The 17,260-nt window shown below is 28.8% G+C and overlaps 1 protein-coding gene across 1 annotated transcript; it reads left to right on the forward strand.

Annotated features, from left to right (window-relative positions):
* The first annotated feature begins 210 nt into the window (after window positions 1–210).
* LOC122502416 lies at window positions 211–1,323 on the forward strand. The gene is made up of 2 exons (XM_043612448.1): window positions 211–453; window positions 982–1,323. Exons 1-2 carry the CDS (start codon window positions 211–213, stop codon window positions 1,321–1,323), a joined length of 585 nt encoding a protein of 194 aa, XP_043468383.1.
* Window positions 1,324–17,260: the final 15,937 nt, after the last annotated feature.

The raw sequence follows: 17,260 nt of genomic DNA on the forward strand, positions 1-17,260 counted from the left end.
GGAATTGTTTATAATCAAAAAGCTGTTGTTGGTGGAAACTGTAAAAGTCAGCAGACATGCAAGAGTCAAACCAGTCTAAAGTCATCTTACAAGGTGTTAACACCACAGAATCGTCTCTTTCTTCAAGAACTAGGTTTGAAAGTACAAGGAAAGAAAAAACGAAAACAAGACAATTAATCTACATAATTTGTGGGTGATTTTGCAACAAAAATGGACGAACTTCTCAATATTCCAGCAGCAGTGAATTTTGATGAGTCTATAGCTCATTATGAAATTCATGCTCATCAACCGTATGCTTCTTCATCTTTTAACAATAGTGATGAAATTCGCATCGCAGTACAACATCAAGACTTGTGCATTTTGCCTAGTAAAAGTTCATTACATATTTTTGGCAGATTAGCTAAAAACGATGGAATTACTCTTACGGAAAACGTGAATTTAAGTAATAATGCTGTATGTTTTTTGTTTGATAAAATTTGGTATGAACTAAATAGAATTGAAATAGATCGATGCAAAAACGTTGGACATACTACAATTATGAAAAATTATGTCTCACAAACTCCTACACAGTTAAATTTTATTGAACATGCTGGGTATTCAAGAATAGCAGCTCGTCGCTTGGGGGCAGCAACATGCCGACTTAACTAAACTAACTGCCGACTTAACTTTTTTAACTAAATGGTGAAAAAGATGCCGTTTCAAAGAGAAAAGTGAAAAACATGCCATTTCACGAAACCTGTGGAAACTATGCCTCGCCGCGAAAGCGCTGATAAACATACCTTCTCCAAACGAACGGTGAAGAACATGCCTTTTCAACCGTTAATATTATATTAAAAAGGCTGAAAAGGCATGTTCTTCACCGTTCGTTTGGAGAAGGTATGTTTCTCAGCGCTTTCGCGGCAAGGCATAGTTTTCACAGGATTTGTGAAATGGCATGTTTTTCACTTTGCTTTTTGAAACGGCATCTTTTTCACCGTTTAGCTGAGTCGGCATGTTGCTGCCCCCAAGCGACGAGCTGATGCAATACTTGTATTGGAAAATGGCTATTTTCATTTCACTATACTACTCAGCATGATTTTTGGTTTTGCCAAAGATTATAAAAAAATCGTCATGAACGCTAAACATGAACTTATTTTAACAAGAGCACGTTCTGACAAGAATGCTATATTTCAAACAGGACAAGGAGGTGATGAAGAATTTAAAATTTTCATCAATAAAATTGAATGGATGGTTCCATACGTTCTACCTGCAGATAATAATAAAATAAAACTATTAAAATTTATTGAAAAGGATCCATTAGTTTCAAACAGCAAGAAAAGATAAACGTAACAAATATGCTTGTCATTTTGATCATTGTAATATTACAAACGTTAAACTCTTTTTAAATTCACAATATTATCCTTATGGAAATTTAAATCTAAATTTTGATCAAAACCAGTTCTCTCTACTTTATGAAATGTTCGCTAATTTTCAATCATCTTATTATGGTAAAGATTCAAAACCTATTTTAACAAAGGATATTTTTAAAAGTCTGTTTCCTCTAATTGTCATTGATTTTTCTAAACAAAATGAGTTTCTAAAACAAGCGTCAGTTGATGTACGTTTAGAATTTGAAGCAGAAATCAACATACCGGCTGAAACTACATCTAGTGATCTGATTATTATTAAAAATTCTTACTTTTTCTTTAAACTGATTCCACAATGCAGATACTTTTAATATAAATAAACATACTTTACGAAATTTTTTACACGTATTTGACGTTTTGTTCTGTTAATCACAGATAAATTCATGCGTTTAAATAGAACGTGAAGTAGGATCTCTCCTTCCGTCGTAATATAGAGATTTTGAAGTCCCGAGATCGTCGTTATAACGAGAATCGAGTGTACTGCCTATTGCTTAAACATCCATGACCGCGTCATACAATATAAACCAATCAGCGGCGTTGTCAAGAAACCGCTGTAGTGGAGATAATGTAGTGGGAGGGTGATTGGGTATAATCGTATAAAAACAGCAGCTTTTAGTCAGAATTTTAGTTTTATTTCATAATGGAGTTCATTGTAGATGTACAAGGTTTCAAAAAACCCAATAACAAATTTGTCTTCAAAGAGTTGGCGATACTTCCTCTACAGTTAGATGCTCAACCACTCGTCTTCTTGTTCGAATCTCCTTGTGCTTGGAATACATTGCCTGGATGCTACAAAAGTGAAAATCGTTGGTTAACGCATAATTACCACGGAATTGATTGGGCAGCTGGAGATGGTCCATATGATGAAGTTCCTTCTCTTCTACACAAGGAATACTACGTGGTGCTAGTGCTATCTATGTTAAAGGTTTAGAAAAAAGACTTGGTTAGAGAAATATTTGTTGAGTGTAGAAAATTTAGAAGATTTTAACTGTCCATCTTTGAACAAACTTATTAACCATTTGTAAACATCATACAATTCACTGTGAAAATTGTGCTGCGAAAAATGTAAAAATCCTTCAAGAATGATTCCTAGAGCCTTCAAACCGATACATAAGTGCTGCTGTAAAAGGAACTGATGAAGTTGATTCTACATTTACTACTTTACAATCATTTTATGAAAATTGTGAAACTTTTTTGTAAAACAAGAATTAAATAATTTAAAAATAAACATGAACAATTTAAAATAATAATACATCTCTCTCATCATTTTAAAAACCTTTTCCTTGAGTTTTTTTTTAAATTTTTTACTATTTCTGAAAATAAAACTTAAAACTAATTCCTGAAAATTAACATGAATAGGGAAGAAAATACTATTAAAACCAATTTATAGATAAATATATATTTTTTATTATTAATGTGAAAATTTCATATTTTGTAAACATCAATATTTAAAAAAATCCACTACAATTTGTGACGCGCTCCCAAGAAAGGTACCTAAGAAGCAAACGAATTATAGGTTGGGTTCGAGTTAGATTTATCTTGATTAAAAGTTAATTTTTAATTATTTGAATTTGAAACCAATATTCATTGAATATTTTGAATATAGTGAAGACTTGAAGACCAACAATTTTTAATTAATAATTGATTCTCTTTCTGTATTTTTACTTACAAAATTTAAAACATAACCTCAAATTTTTTGCTTCTTAGGTACCTTTCTTGGGAGCGCGTCACATTTAATTAAATTTAAATTCCAAAGCGTTGTACGTTCCACCCAAGTACTTCATGTACAACTTGTTTGAACTGGCAGCTTCTTGCACCATCTCCAGGGTATTTGGATCTTCATCAAACAATTTTACAAATCTTGCAGGTAAAAAAGTGATAAATTCATTATCCACTTCTGTCATAATCCTTGATCCGAATCGTGTTTGCACTTTTGTTAGTTTGTTGATCATGTAGCGATCCTTTGGAACCAATTCGGAAAGAGGCTTTGTTGGAAGGGTAGCTTTCATGCGTCACAGAGCATTAACTTTTTTTAAATCCATTTTTTTCTTGTGGTTTACGTAGACAAATCTACACGGGGAAAAGAGAAACGTTGATTTAACAAACTGGGCCTACGTCACGGCAATGACGTTAAATTAACACAGGTCCACCTGTAAAATCAACATACCACAACTATGCTTGAGCAGAAATATGTCTGCTTGCGCATGCGCAGCACGTGTGTAATTATGACTGATCAGAGGTTATGCCCGTATATTAAAATTGACTGATCAGCTGTGTTTATATAGTCGTAAATATTTTGAATGATTGCGGAAAAATCATTTTTGTTTTATAATGGATTTGCCAAGTGATGCTGTAAATGTGAGAAGTCAGGAGGAATTGAAAAGTGAGTGTTTGAGTTCTAATTTCTTGTGATGTATTTAGCTCGCAATTCATGTTGCATTATTATACATTGAAATAGACTCCAAGTTTGGAGTCAAAAAGGTGTTTGATCGTCTGGAGGGAAGAAAAGCGTTAGCTTTGAAAGAAGCAAATCAACTGCAGTGGCGAGACCAATTCGTTGACGCTATAATTCAAGTAGAATTAGAGTCAAGTACAGATTATAGGTAATTATATAGTTACATATTAAACATTTTTTTATTTGACATCATTTTTCTATTTATTGGCAATATAAGTTATTTTTAGTATTTCAAGAATACGTTTTGAGCAAATAAGAGACGAGATTTTAGTGTTAATTCCGAATGAATCCACGTCAGAAACTCTCGAAAACGAATGTGACGGTGGTCTGTGGTACACACCATGCAATGGATTATTAAAATCTCGAGGAAAACTGTATAATAAGTACATAAACGATCGCAGAGACTTAATTAAATGCGGAATTATTACTTTAAATAAAAGTACTAATAGTGAACAAAGCATTTCGAATGGTACGTTTGCATGGTTTACATATATACTTAAACATAACCTAAAACTGAAACGTGAGATTTTTAAATCGGAAAAAATATAATTACGCTATTAATTTCAATAAATTTAATAAAATTAGATTATACAAATTTTAAAAATAATTTTTTTTTAGTTTTTAATAATAAATTTTGAATTTAATAAATTAATTTTTAATTACAATTTCCAACAAAGTATTGAAACTTCATGATATAAATAATAAATTTCTGAATGATTTTAAAAATTTTAATAAAATAATAATAATAAAATAAATTTTAATTAACTTTTGTTTCCAAAAAATCAAAATTGAACAATATGTTCTAGCTGGCATCGAGAAATTGAAATTTTTCAAACACACAGTAGAACCATTTGAAACTGTTTCGGTCAAATGGAAAGTGACATTTTAAATTAGAGAACGAGTTGCAAAGGATTGGACAATTACTGAAAAATTTTGTAATTTCAAGGCTCTTTTTCAGCCTAGAGGTTATTTGCTGGTATGTGTATATTTTGTTTTTTTAAATATTGGTGACAATTATTTTATAATTTTTTTTACAGCTCGAGCCTATTTTGTAAATTTCCCCTATTTTTTCTTTTATCTTTTAATGATGAATTCACATTAAATTGAAAACTTTCATGTTGAAAGTTTCAAATCTTGCAATTTATGATCGATTAAATTTTAAAATAATTGATTTCTTTTAAAAAGTTTTATTAAAATATTTTAAAATAATTGAATTTCTGTGAAAAATTCTAATATTTTTGTAAATAATTGAATTCTTACAAAGAATTTAAAAAAACATTTTTTTAAATAACTGATTTTTTCAAAGAATTTGAATTAAATTTTTAAAAATAATTACATTTTTTGAGCAATTCCTGTAAAACTGTATTAAAAATAATTGAATTGAATAATTGAATAATTCAATTGAATAGTTGCTAAGAATTTTATTATTTATGCGAAAATAATTGAATTATTGCGAAAAAATGCCTAGAGGTTATTTGCTGGTATGTGTATTTTTTGTTTTTTTAAATATTGGTGACAATTATATTTTAATTTTTTTTACAGCTTGAGCAAGATTTTTTTCTAAAACATCCTATTGAACAGGATATTCTCTACAGTAAGTGGCCTACGATTTCTTCAAAAATAATTGCTCTGGCCAATTGTAGAAATAAAGAATTAAAAATTAAAAAATTCTTAAAAGAAAATGATAATCTTTTGAAAACAGGTATGTATTAACAATAAATAGGTATACTAATTTCTTTTACTTATAATGGATGTACCTTGAATTTCTTTTTTGTTTAATTAGACTGTCGAGAAATTGTATCATTGTTTCTTTTACCAATTTTACTTGGACCAAGCACGGCTAAAGTGAAATATAATGGAAAACACTGGAAACCCAAATTAGAGGATTCACAGGAGACGTTTATTAAGGTCGTAAAGGTAATTGTCAATATTATTTTTTCTTATTGTTACGCAAAAAGAGCAGCTATTTTTAAAAAGTTTAAGAAAAATAATTATTAAATCGAAAACTTTAACTGAAATTTTTTTCCAAAAAGTGTATCAATGCATATTCTGAATTTAAATAAAAATCCATTAAATTTAAAAATTGTTAAAAAAAATTTTTAAATACAATAGTAATAAATTAAGTTACTTTATCTTATTAACAATTTTTTAATTTCAGTCTGATGAGGAATTGCAAGACTTTTTGAAAACAAAAATAGAATTCTACAACCAATGTAACAAAATTCTTGGACCACTCGCTTTCATTGTTGGATCTTTGGCCGAAATCTTGGATTGCTACGTCGCCGTAGATAAAACGCTATATAAATAATATATATATATATATATATATAAACCGCCAGATTAGCTCGGTCGGATAGATGCCTGGCTCGGTGGGCGGACCAAGGGTACTTGGTTCGCGCCCATTAGCCTGGGATTTTTCCGGTACGTGAGATAATCTGAGCGGGAGGTTTGACGTCGAAGTATAATGATGTGCACCGTCGATTATTGTCCGGTACACACTATTAGAATTCGACTGTCGATAAACCGGTTGTACTCGGAGAGGTTTTCTACAGTTTCCCTCTCCACTGGCGAGAAAACCCATTAGACGGGTGGTCCTGGCAAATGCGAGCACTCCTAATTTTCAAGTCGCTCTGTAGGCGCAAAAATTTAGTATTAAGAAATGTTTGTAAGGAATGTTCTACGGTTGTAAAAACACTTGTATAGCCAAGATTGTAGGCTTAAGACGGGTGTATAAACAAATAAATAAATATATATATAAAATTTACCTCCTCATCGTTGATGTTCCATCGTGAATTGTATATACAAGCACCTTAAAAAATGTACTAAATCAAATTTAATTTCAATTTTCATTAGTGTACTATAGTATTTTGGATCGCAGAATCTGAATTTGATGTTAGATTTAAAAATTTCAAAATGGCGGATCCAATATGGCGACCAAAAAGTTTAAAAATTGTTTAGATCTGCTTGAAACTCAATATTTGTGATTTTTGGTGTCGCTGAATCTGAATCCAATGTCAGTTTTTGAAAATTAGAAATGTCGGATCCAATATGGCGAAAAAAAAGTTTAAAAATTGTTTAGATTCGCTTGATACTCAGTAAACGGGTTTTTTTGGGGTCTCATTTTTTGAAAAAATCTTACGTAATTGTATTTTGAGAAAAACGCAGTTAAAGTTTAACTATGATTTTTTCAGATTTATTGTTAAATGTTTTTTATAAGAGCTTACCAAATTTTAATTTGCTATCCTAGGTCAATAAAGTAAGTTATAAACTTCCTCACAAGCCTCTTCATGTTAGTCGCGAGCCTTTTTATTTTCAAAAACCAAACAAAATTGACTAATTCAATGCATTTGTCCAAAAACATGCACTGACATTTATAATGATATCTCGCGAATCGAACAAGATTTTTTTTAACTATTTTGGTCTTAACTTAAAGATGAGACTTGAAGGATGACACCTATATAAGTTTTAAATTTTGTCTACAATTTTTAAAAAACATGTCCGAGTTTAAAAAATTGTTAAAAAAACATTCATTTTTTAATTTTTTTTCGAATTTGTCGATTGTTAAATTCTTTGTGTAATTTTCTAAAATTTCAAATTGTATATAATTTAACATAGAATATTATAAGCTTTTAAACGGTAGATTTGTTAAGTTTCTGACATTACTTTTTACAGGAATATCATAATTTAAAGATTAGTATGTTTTTGGGCCATGCGCGTGGAGCCATACCAATGGTAGAGTGATGTATTATAATTTTTGATTGGAGTTAAATTTCGTCATAAAATTTTAAACCTGTATTCTAGAGATATTAAGGATTTTAAAAAATCAACAAAAAGAATCCGAAAAATTTTTTCCTTCTCATGAGTAATCCCCCTTAATGGTCTTTATTGTTGAAATATTTTTTAATCAAAGCAGGTTTACTTGATTAATTATTACAGTTCTATAATGTGTTAATAAATGTTCATTTTAATTGTAAGTGATGCCATTATTTATATAATCTTATTTTTCTATTTCTTTATTTAAAAAAATTAATTCTTTCAAATACGGACAGTCGGATTCAGATTCAGCGATCCCAAAAGCTTCGAGTAATGAGTATCAAGTGAATCTAAACAATTTTTAAACTTTTTGTTCGCCATATTGGATCCGCCATTTTTAATTTTCAAAAACTGACATTGGATTCAGATTCAGCGACCCCGAAAATCCCCAAATATTGAGTTTCAAGCAGATCTAAACCATTTTTAAACTTTTTGGTCGCCGTATTGGATCCGCCATTTTAAAATTTTTAAATCTAACATCAAATTCAGATTCTGCGATCCAAAATACTATAGTACATTAATGAAAATTGAAATTAAATTTGATTTGGTACATTCTTTTAAGGTGCTTGTATACACAATTCACGATGGAAATACTAAAAATTACTTTTTTCAAAAATCCCCCGATGGATTATTTTAATTTTTGTTGCAGAATACTCAGGAAGGTCTCCAGTATTGGAATCCACAAAAAATCCCTTTTTACAAGACTTTTTTTTAAAATTTGGTTCAAGCACACTGCGGTGGACGCTTCGCTGTCATAAATGACTACATTTGCGTCAATCAGAGTTATTTCTTCCTCTTCCATTGTACTTTGGTCCAATTAGTCATCCATATTTTTCTAAAATAAAATGTTTTGAATAAGAAATTAAAAAATAAATAATAATTAAAATAAATTACTTTAATAATATATTACATTATAATGAAAAAAACATATTATTATTGCGTATATAATTATACTAATAATAATAATAAATAATTAAAACTCACTTTCAATGTAAAAAAAGAAAAATCCAAAACTGTGATGCGGGAATCTGAAAGTTCTCTTTCCTGTGCGACCTCACTACTTGAATGTCAAAAACTTAATGTCTGAGCGATGTCTCTCCTCTTTATCCGTGCGAGCTCCCTTTTTACTCGAGTCTCGACTACTTTCTCCCTCTTCACGTGAGCTCTCTTCCAACTCTCTGCTTGAGCACCGCCTGTTTTCTCTCTCCACACTCAACTCCTCCATGTTGAATACAATTTAAATCTAAAAATCTTACAACTTAACTCAAAAAGCGTGTGCTACAAAATTTTTTAAACACTGATAACTTCTAAAAATACAAGCAAACATTTATTGACATTTTTTTCATGCAGAAACAAAAAAAACACTTAACACTGTTTTACAAACATGAATAAACAGACAACAATTTATTATAATTATTTCGTGCGGAAAAAAATAAAGCGTGTACAATAAAAAAATAATAAACCTAAAATAAATTTAAATAATATTGTTGAATTATATACATAAAAAACTAGTTAGATAAAAAAATAATTATTTCGGCCAGAAAAAAATATAGCGTGTGCAATAAAACAAACCTGAAATGAATTAAATAATATTGTCGAATTATATATATAGGGTGTCCCAGTCGAGGGTGTACATATTAAAGGGTCATATTCTACTGAAAAAATTAAGACGAAAAGTCCTTTGCACTTTAAAAAATGTTCTGTAGTTGTTTCGTAAATAGTGCCGGTAGGCGGGGGTACTTTTCCACCGTTTGCAGGCCTGGGCGTGTACCAGCAGCGCGCGTAGCTTAAATTTTTGACAGTAATTTTTTATTTCTAGTTTACATGGTGTTATTTTAACAAAAGTCTGGTGTTATTTAAACCATGTAAACTAGAGAGATTAAAACAAGACCAACAGCGCTACTCTCTAAATTTGAATCAGCTAAAACTCGCTAATTGGCAGTGTATAGTCGCTGATTCAAATAGCTATAAGTATGCAGCTGCGAATCAGCGAGTGCCAACTATTTCAATCAGCGAAATATTAAATTTCACTGATTAATCAGCGGTTTTATTGTTTTGAAAAAGTACTATTCAGTTTTTAAACTTTACTGACCATTTTTAAGTCACTAATTTATAAAGAACTCGAGAAAGAACTACATTTATTTAAGTTCAAATAAGTTTATTATTTATAGGTATATTTTTATTACAAAAAGAAAGATCATAATAGTTTTTATTTTTTTTCAAAGTATCGTGTACAATTATATATCTTTTATAAAACGAAGTGTGTATACACCAAAATCTTAATAATTAATTATCTGTGTCCAAAGTTATGTTGCACAGATTAACATGAAGAGAGGTTATAGCATTTCGGGCTTTTGTGTTAAAACCATATACGTAAAAACTCAATAAAGTTGTAAAAGTTTTCTAAACCTTTTGGGTATTCCAAGTTTAGAACAAAATAAAATTTAAAAAGTAAATCAAACACAACGGCAAAGTACTTGACTTCGTATGGTTTTAAGATCCATTTATCCCCTTGAATGAAATAGTTTTTGCAATTTTGCTGACCGTTAACACAAATAATATAAGGCTGAATATTTGTGCCAGCTTGAGCAGTAAAATCTTCTATGGAGACTGATAAATTAGTATTTTCCTGAAAAAAATTTATAAATATATTGAACAATAATATTAAATCTTGAGTTGTTTAAGCAGTAAGTTGTATACATAATTAAATGTACATACTTTTACAATTTGGACCAACAAACAGCTGGGATCAACTACGACGTTCCCTGATTTTTCATTGTCGTTCTCTTTATCGTTCGACTCATTCACACTTCTCGGCTAAAAAATAAAATTTTATATAATTATATATTTTTAGACCGTAATTATTAAACTCCTGATTAAAACGCTCATATAAATCAGCACGATGTATTTTGCAATATTGAATAATACGTGGAACGTAGTAGGAAGAAAATTTGTTTAAGAAATTGTCACTTTTTTCTTTAAATAACCATTGAAAATCGTTCTCGATCTAAAACAAAGGTTGTCATTAATATAAATAATTACTGAGAAAATCCAATTGTACTCTTACCATTTCCCCATTATAGTCAAGAAGTCGTGGATATTCGTTTTAAATTTCCGAAATAGAGGGACCAGTATTTAAAATCCAATTTCTGCGGTTCGACAATGTTTCCAGTAAATATCTTTCTATTTGATGTTTAACATTAATAGAAGGATTTTTAAACTTCATCAAAGATATCTGTTTAGAAACATTTATATTATTTATTTAAATCATTTTAATTTATTTAACTAATTTGTTAATACTTATTTTGAAAACTTTGTAAATAATTTTGATAAATATTAAAAATAACAATTATTCTAAGTAATAATAATTATTTTGGTTTTAAATGACTCTACTGAACCATTTACATGTTAATAACAGAAAACTCTTCTTACATTTGAAAAATATGTGCAGTAAAAAGAATTATAATTATTAATATTATTCTAATAATAAATATAAACCTTAAACAAACAAAATTTAAGCTAATCGTAAGTCAGAGAAAAGTCAGGATTTTGTTAGAAAGCTTTAAAATTTAGAGAATTTGGCTTCTAAAGATATATAATAATTCTTGTGACTTAATAAATACAAAGATTCCTCATAATATTAGAAAAAAGATCAATCTCTTTCTTGATGCAAATTTTAGTTTACCTTGGAGTCCATCTCTGTTTGTGAGAGTAACACATCGGGGATCATCTGCTTTTTAATCGCATTAGTTGAATTTCGAGGTTTAGTTTTATAAACCTTTTTCTCAGGATTGTCATGTTTTCGAACAGCCCATAATCTGTACTCAATGAAACCTCGTTTGGATAGTTCATCGTAGTAATGCTCCTGAAAATTATTTAGTTAAATTAAAACTGTTTTTTAAAGTATAGATATTTTTACAAATTAACACGTATTTATTATAATCAAGAATGTCCTTACATATCCTTTTTTAGAATCTTTGTCTTTCAGTCGAGGAAATTCTGTTACGATCGCTTTCGCTAATTCGATTTTCGCTTCCGATGGTGGATAAGTATAAAAATTTTAATATGTATAAACCAGAATTTATTGATTTTAGTAACTTGCTTGTAAAATTCTTTACATTAAAATTAATAATTATTTTTGATATAATTGATATTAACTTCTAATTATTTACTTATTATTATAAATAGATATAATTGACTTTAGTAGTTAGTTAGTCTTTAATAGAAACATGTAAACATTTATAGCGTCACGTTTCCCCAACATTAAAAAAAATTAGAGCTTTTAGAAATTACTAATTAGTAAATAAATTGCTTTTGAGAATAAAAAAATTATTATTTCAACATACCAACTATCATTGTGAAGTTTAACTAGTTCTGAAACAACAATTTGTATCAAAGCCCATCTGTTTTCTTCGGTAAAAGATTCCGTCGTAGCTTTCACTAATGATTCACCTTGTGGATGATTAAGAAGAGTCTCTTAAACTGATGCATAACGCTGAAAATTGAAAATATTTTATTAGTTTATTACATAATATGGTCAAAAATTTCGAACATTTAAGAAAAAAATCCTTTTAATATATTTACCGTAAATTTAAAGACTGGTGTAGTAACATTATTAGTATCAGATGGTGATGATGATGGACCAGTTGTATCGTTAACTGTTTCCGTGTTTCTTGTAACATTATTCGGGGCTAGGTTTTGATGGATCATACTACCGTCGTTTTGAACTACAAAATCTCCGATCTGAAAAATATATTTTTTAAGTGATAGCAGCTACTGTTATGTCACCGATTTTGGTTTTACTCTATTCATATTGAATTTTAATATTTTAAATATTATTAGATGACTAACTTGTAGTTTTTGATTTTCTCTAATTAATTTTAAAATTATTTTCCTTGGTCCCATTTTAATTTTCAAACTAATTAGATCTTCTTCTGTTAGTTTTAAAAAAGAACTACCATTTATTCCTTCATCTAAAAAAAGAATAATAGATTAATATATTTGTTTAAGGATATCTGTATAAATTAATTAAATTAAAAATATATATACAAAAACTAAAGTGTGAAATGCGACCTTTAAAAAGTTACAGAATAATGTAACGAAGAATTATGTACAAATCATTTGAGATAGCATTGGTCCAACAACAGAATGGTTTAAAGTGACCAAGTTCAATTAGTTTGACGAACCGATAAACGCTAACATCTGAATGTTTAATACAATAAGAATTAAAATCAGTGTCAAAGTAAGATGTCAGACAATCGGACACTTTCAAATATACCAAAGAGTTTTCTAAAAGAATTATTTCATCTATGCACCTAAAAAGTGGCAAATTATCGTCACGAATATGTGCAAGTTCAATACAAACATACAATCCCTTACGGTACTCAGTACCATCAACTTTAAGAGACAAAGCAAAAAAAATATTTCATCTGAATCAATATATCCCAAATCGTATAAGTCTTGTTTGCTTAAAATGTATTCAACATGATTTGTGGAACCACTTATTGACTCGATTTTGTGCATTTTTACATTTCCGCATCCCCATTTGGAACTTTGCGTGCACTGTGAAACACGTATGAGGGTTTTCGGAGGATTTTTAAAATTGTGCACATTTGGAGCTCTTTGCTTATTTTGCGCATGTTTAGCTTCGAATCGAATACAATTATATTGAGCCATCGGACCAAACCATTCAGTGCATTCGGCATAATGATCGACATGGTGAAATTTATTTATGATATTAATATCGGGAAACAATCGTTTGAAGGCCTTAATCAAATCTTTAATGAGTGCTCTCATATGAGGTATAAGTGTTTGCATCATTTTTGGAGAAAATACTAGTTCAGTTACTTTTTGGAGATGAATAACGAGCATTAGAAACTCATTATCAGTATTGACTTTTGCCGAAACAAGAAAAGGAAAAACTCTCAACAGTAACCATATCTGCATTCCTTTTTGACTCAAAGTATGATCTCTTTTTTAAAACATTTCGTTCGTAAAATTAGCAGAAGGCTTATTTTTTCGTTCGACGTAGCCATAATTGAATAAAATAATTTGTTTATTAAAATAGTCTACGTCGAAAAGTCCCTGTTCAATAACTAATTGGTAAAGAACCAGCTTAATGATCAAAGGAACTATTCCACAGAAAAAATCATGAAAGAGGTCAAAAATTTTGTTCCTGGTAATGTGAAAATAAATTGAACTAAAAAAAATATTCAAATAAATAAAAATAAATAAATAAATAAATAATAATAATAATAAATAAATTGAACTGTTTAAACAACAGGAACCCTTTAACCCTGTTTCTTTCATACCATCTGCAGAAAAATTCATTCGTTCCAAAAAGGCTAGATGGAAGTCATACAGGCGTTCTGTTCTTTCTTCGCCTCGAGTAATTGATCCTTTACGCAAATCTTCTCTACAAAACATACATAGTCTGCAAAAATGAATTGCTGATGGACCCAACGTATTAAAAACTTGAGGAACTGCAAGTCCATCCCCAGCAAGTGCTACCAAAGTTGCTCGCAGTACGAATTCTTCTCCATTCAACATTATAAGTACTCCTTCATCGCTTTCTAGTCTTAATAAGTCTTCTAAAAAAGGTGCGAGCATTTTATTAAAACCATATTTTTTTACATCAGCATCATGTACAAGAGCAAGAGTATGAATATCAGCGAATTCTGAATTCATTTGCGGAGGTAAATTCTGTATCTTGAAATAAAATGCTCCTATTTTGTGGATCCTTGTTTTTGAGCCTAAGGGATTAGTTACCTCGAATTCATCATAATATAAGAATAATCTTATTGCATGAGGATATTGCGAAAGTAAGGGATGAACTTTGAAATGCTGACCATCAATGAAAGAAGATAATATTCCTTCCGGTTCAAAGTTTAAACAAATTATTGAAAATTTAATTTTTCTTAACTTTTTTTTAATATTATAAAAAATTGACATTTATTTATTTATTTTCAGTTTCCGATTTTGCAAATCTAAATATCTTGCAAAAAAATTTTTTATTTTTTTTGCAAAACTGTTTGGCACAGTTATTTAGTACCCCAAATACTACAAAATTACAAACATTAAGAAAAATCGGTGATCCACCATTTCCTTTTCGTATGGAACTGCCCTTGATATAAAAATTTTCATTTGTAGTATCAAATAAATAGTTATATGTAGCAAATTCGAATTATTTAAGTCAAATGAATGGAATAATTGGATCTAATAAATATTGCTTAAAATTAATTAGGAAAATTACTTGATTTAGTAATGCATGGATTTTAATTCAAATAAATATTTATTTGCATCAATAAAAAATTTTTTTTAAAATAACTAAATATTTATGGGACATTCCGCACGTCAACACGGACAGAGCTCTAAACAAAAATTGCTTTGATAGATTTAAACGTTCTAGGGCTTAAAAGATTTCTACATTCATGTACTTCAAGATGGTGATGGGCGTTTTTTGCAAATTTTCATTTCCGATGCCAATAGAGCTTTTAAAAGTCAAATGGTCCAAAAATCTCAAAATACTTTTATGAATTAAAAGGAAAAAAGGAGGTAAATTATTCTGTAAGTCATTCTTTAACAGTTTTTTAAGGTCCCCGAATATAAATCTAAAGTTTTTTTTTAAAAAATCTAAAATGTCGGATCCAATATAGAAGTATACTACCCAACGGTCGTTAACAGGCAACGGGTTAACAGAAAAATAATTTTTAAAATTCAAACATATTTTTTTACTTAATTTTCTTAAAAAATCTACATCATATTATGTTTTATATTTTTTGTAGGATAGTTTTTTGTACAAAAAAATTATTTCAAATTGAAATTTTTGTGTATAATAAAACACAAAAGTACTTTTAGGAATACAAAAAATATAAAAGAACAAAAATACTTAAAAAATTACAACAAATGGAGTGTAATTTAGATCGCCTCCCCGTAGTGTACTCTGGAAAGCAGAGTATTATAAATCCTGTAGCTAAATGACCTTAACAAATACACAGTTTTAGTATTCTTTATAACATTTACTTCGAACGTCATTTCTTTACTGCATATAAAGCTTCTCCGATTTTTCTCGAACAACAAAATTCATAAATTTTTTTAAATTTTTATTTACTTTCGTATTGAATTAAACCAATACACTTGAATTTTTGAAATCTAACTTTTTATTCGTACTCAGCAACCCCAACAACCCCGCTTAAACGTTTCATTAAAATAGACGGAGTTTTAAATATTTTTGTTCTATTAACATTTTCTTCTTGCACACCAAGATATAAACACACCCCCTGCTTTAAGGGTGCATGCGATCAAATCGTCATAGGGCTCATGTGGAAGGGCATGGTTTAATTTTTAATTTCTGATATTAGCGAAGTTTGTAGCACGACAGGATTTAGCTGTATAATTTTTTAAAAATGGCCAAAAACGCAGTTTTTAGGGGTTTCAATACCAATTTTCTCTAAAACGTGACACGAAGGGAAGTTTTCAAGCCCTGCACTGTAAATAAAAGCTTCTAAATTAGAGTTGATTTTCGGTATTAAAATAGAACCAAATCTCGATTTAGTACCAAAAATTGGTACTGAATTAGTACCTTTCTTTTTACAGTGTGATTCGTGTTCAGCACAAAAAGTCAGTTCGGGAACACTATACCACATTCTATTCGCAGAACCCTTGCAGGGCAGCGATATTTAAATTTATTTATTTTAAAAACAGATTACTTTAATTACATTTAATACTTTATTTTAATTATTTGAGTTTAATAGGATATTTTCAGAAATTAAATATTACAAACTAAAAAAAATAAAATAGGTTTGATTTATAAAATTTTTAAAACCATTTTTCAAGTTATTTCCAAAATATATGTAATTTAATCAATTTAATCAATTTTGTTATTATAAAGTTTTTTATAACTAATTAATTGTTACATTATTTAATATGAGTATTTATAATTAATAATAAGTAATACATTTGTTAATTTTTATTGTATTAAATTATAAAAGGATTCTTTATTTAAAGTAATATTATCTTCGATTCATTTAATAGTAGGTAATTATAAAAAATTAATTAAAAAATGGATTAATTAATACCGAATAAAATTTTTATTTTTATTAATACATTAATAAACTTGAATGTACTACTGAATTAAAATATAGTTTATAATTATAAATTATAGAAAAATTTAATAATGTTTATTCAAATTACGACACCAGAAACATTTTTGTATCTGAGTGTTTCTGACATAGAAGTTCGTTTTGTCAAACAATTCAAAATCACAGTTTAGTTGTCAAGTGAACAGCAAAACAAAAATTTCGTTCGTCTAACGGTTCGTTTCGTCCGAATGAATCACTTCTGATTTGTCTAACTTTTTTATATGTCCCAAAAAAGTAACATTTGTTTTATAGGCTTATTTGTATCGAATTTTTTATAGAATTGATAATTTTACGAAACTTTATCTACATGCGTTTCTTTAGAAAATGCAAGTGAAATGTATAAAAAATTTTAAGTTACTTTTACAATAGAAAAATAATTTTTATATATAAAATATATACTAGATATTATTACAGTAGTGTTACAGTAATGTCACCGTAATAATACG

This window comes from Leptopilina heterotoma, unplaced genomic scaffold (genome assembly GCF_015476425.1).
Source record: "Leptopilina heterotoma isolate Lh14 unplaced genomic scaffold, ASM1547642v1 Lhet_228, whole genome shotgun sequence".
Taxonomy (NCBI): domain Eukaryota; kingdom Metazoa; phylum Arthropoda; class Insecta; order Hymenoptera; family Figitidae; genus Leptopilina; species Leptopilina heterotoma.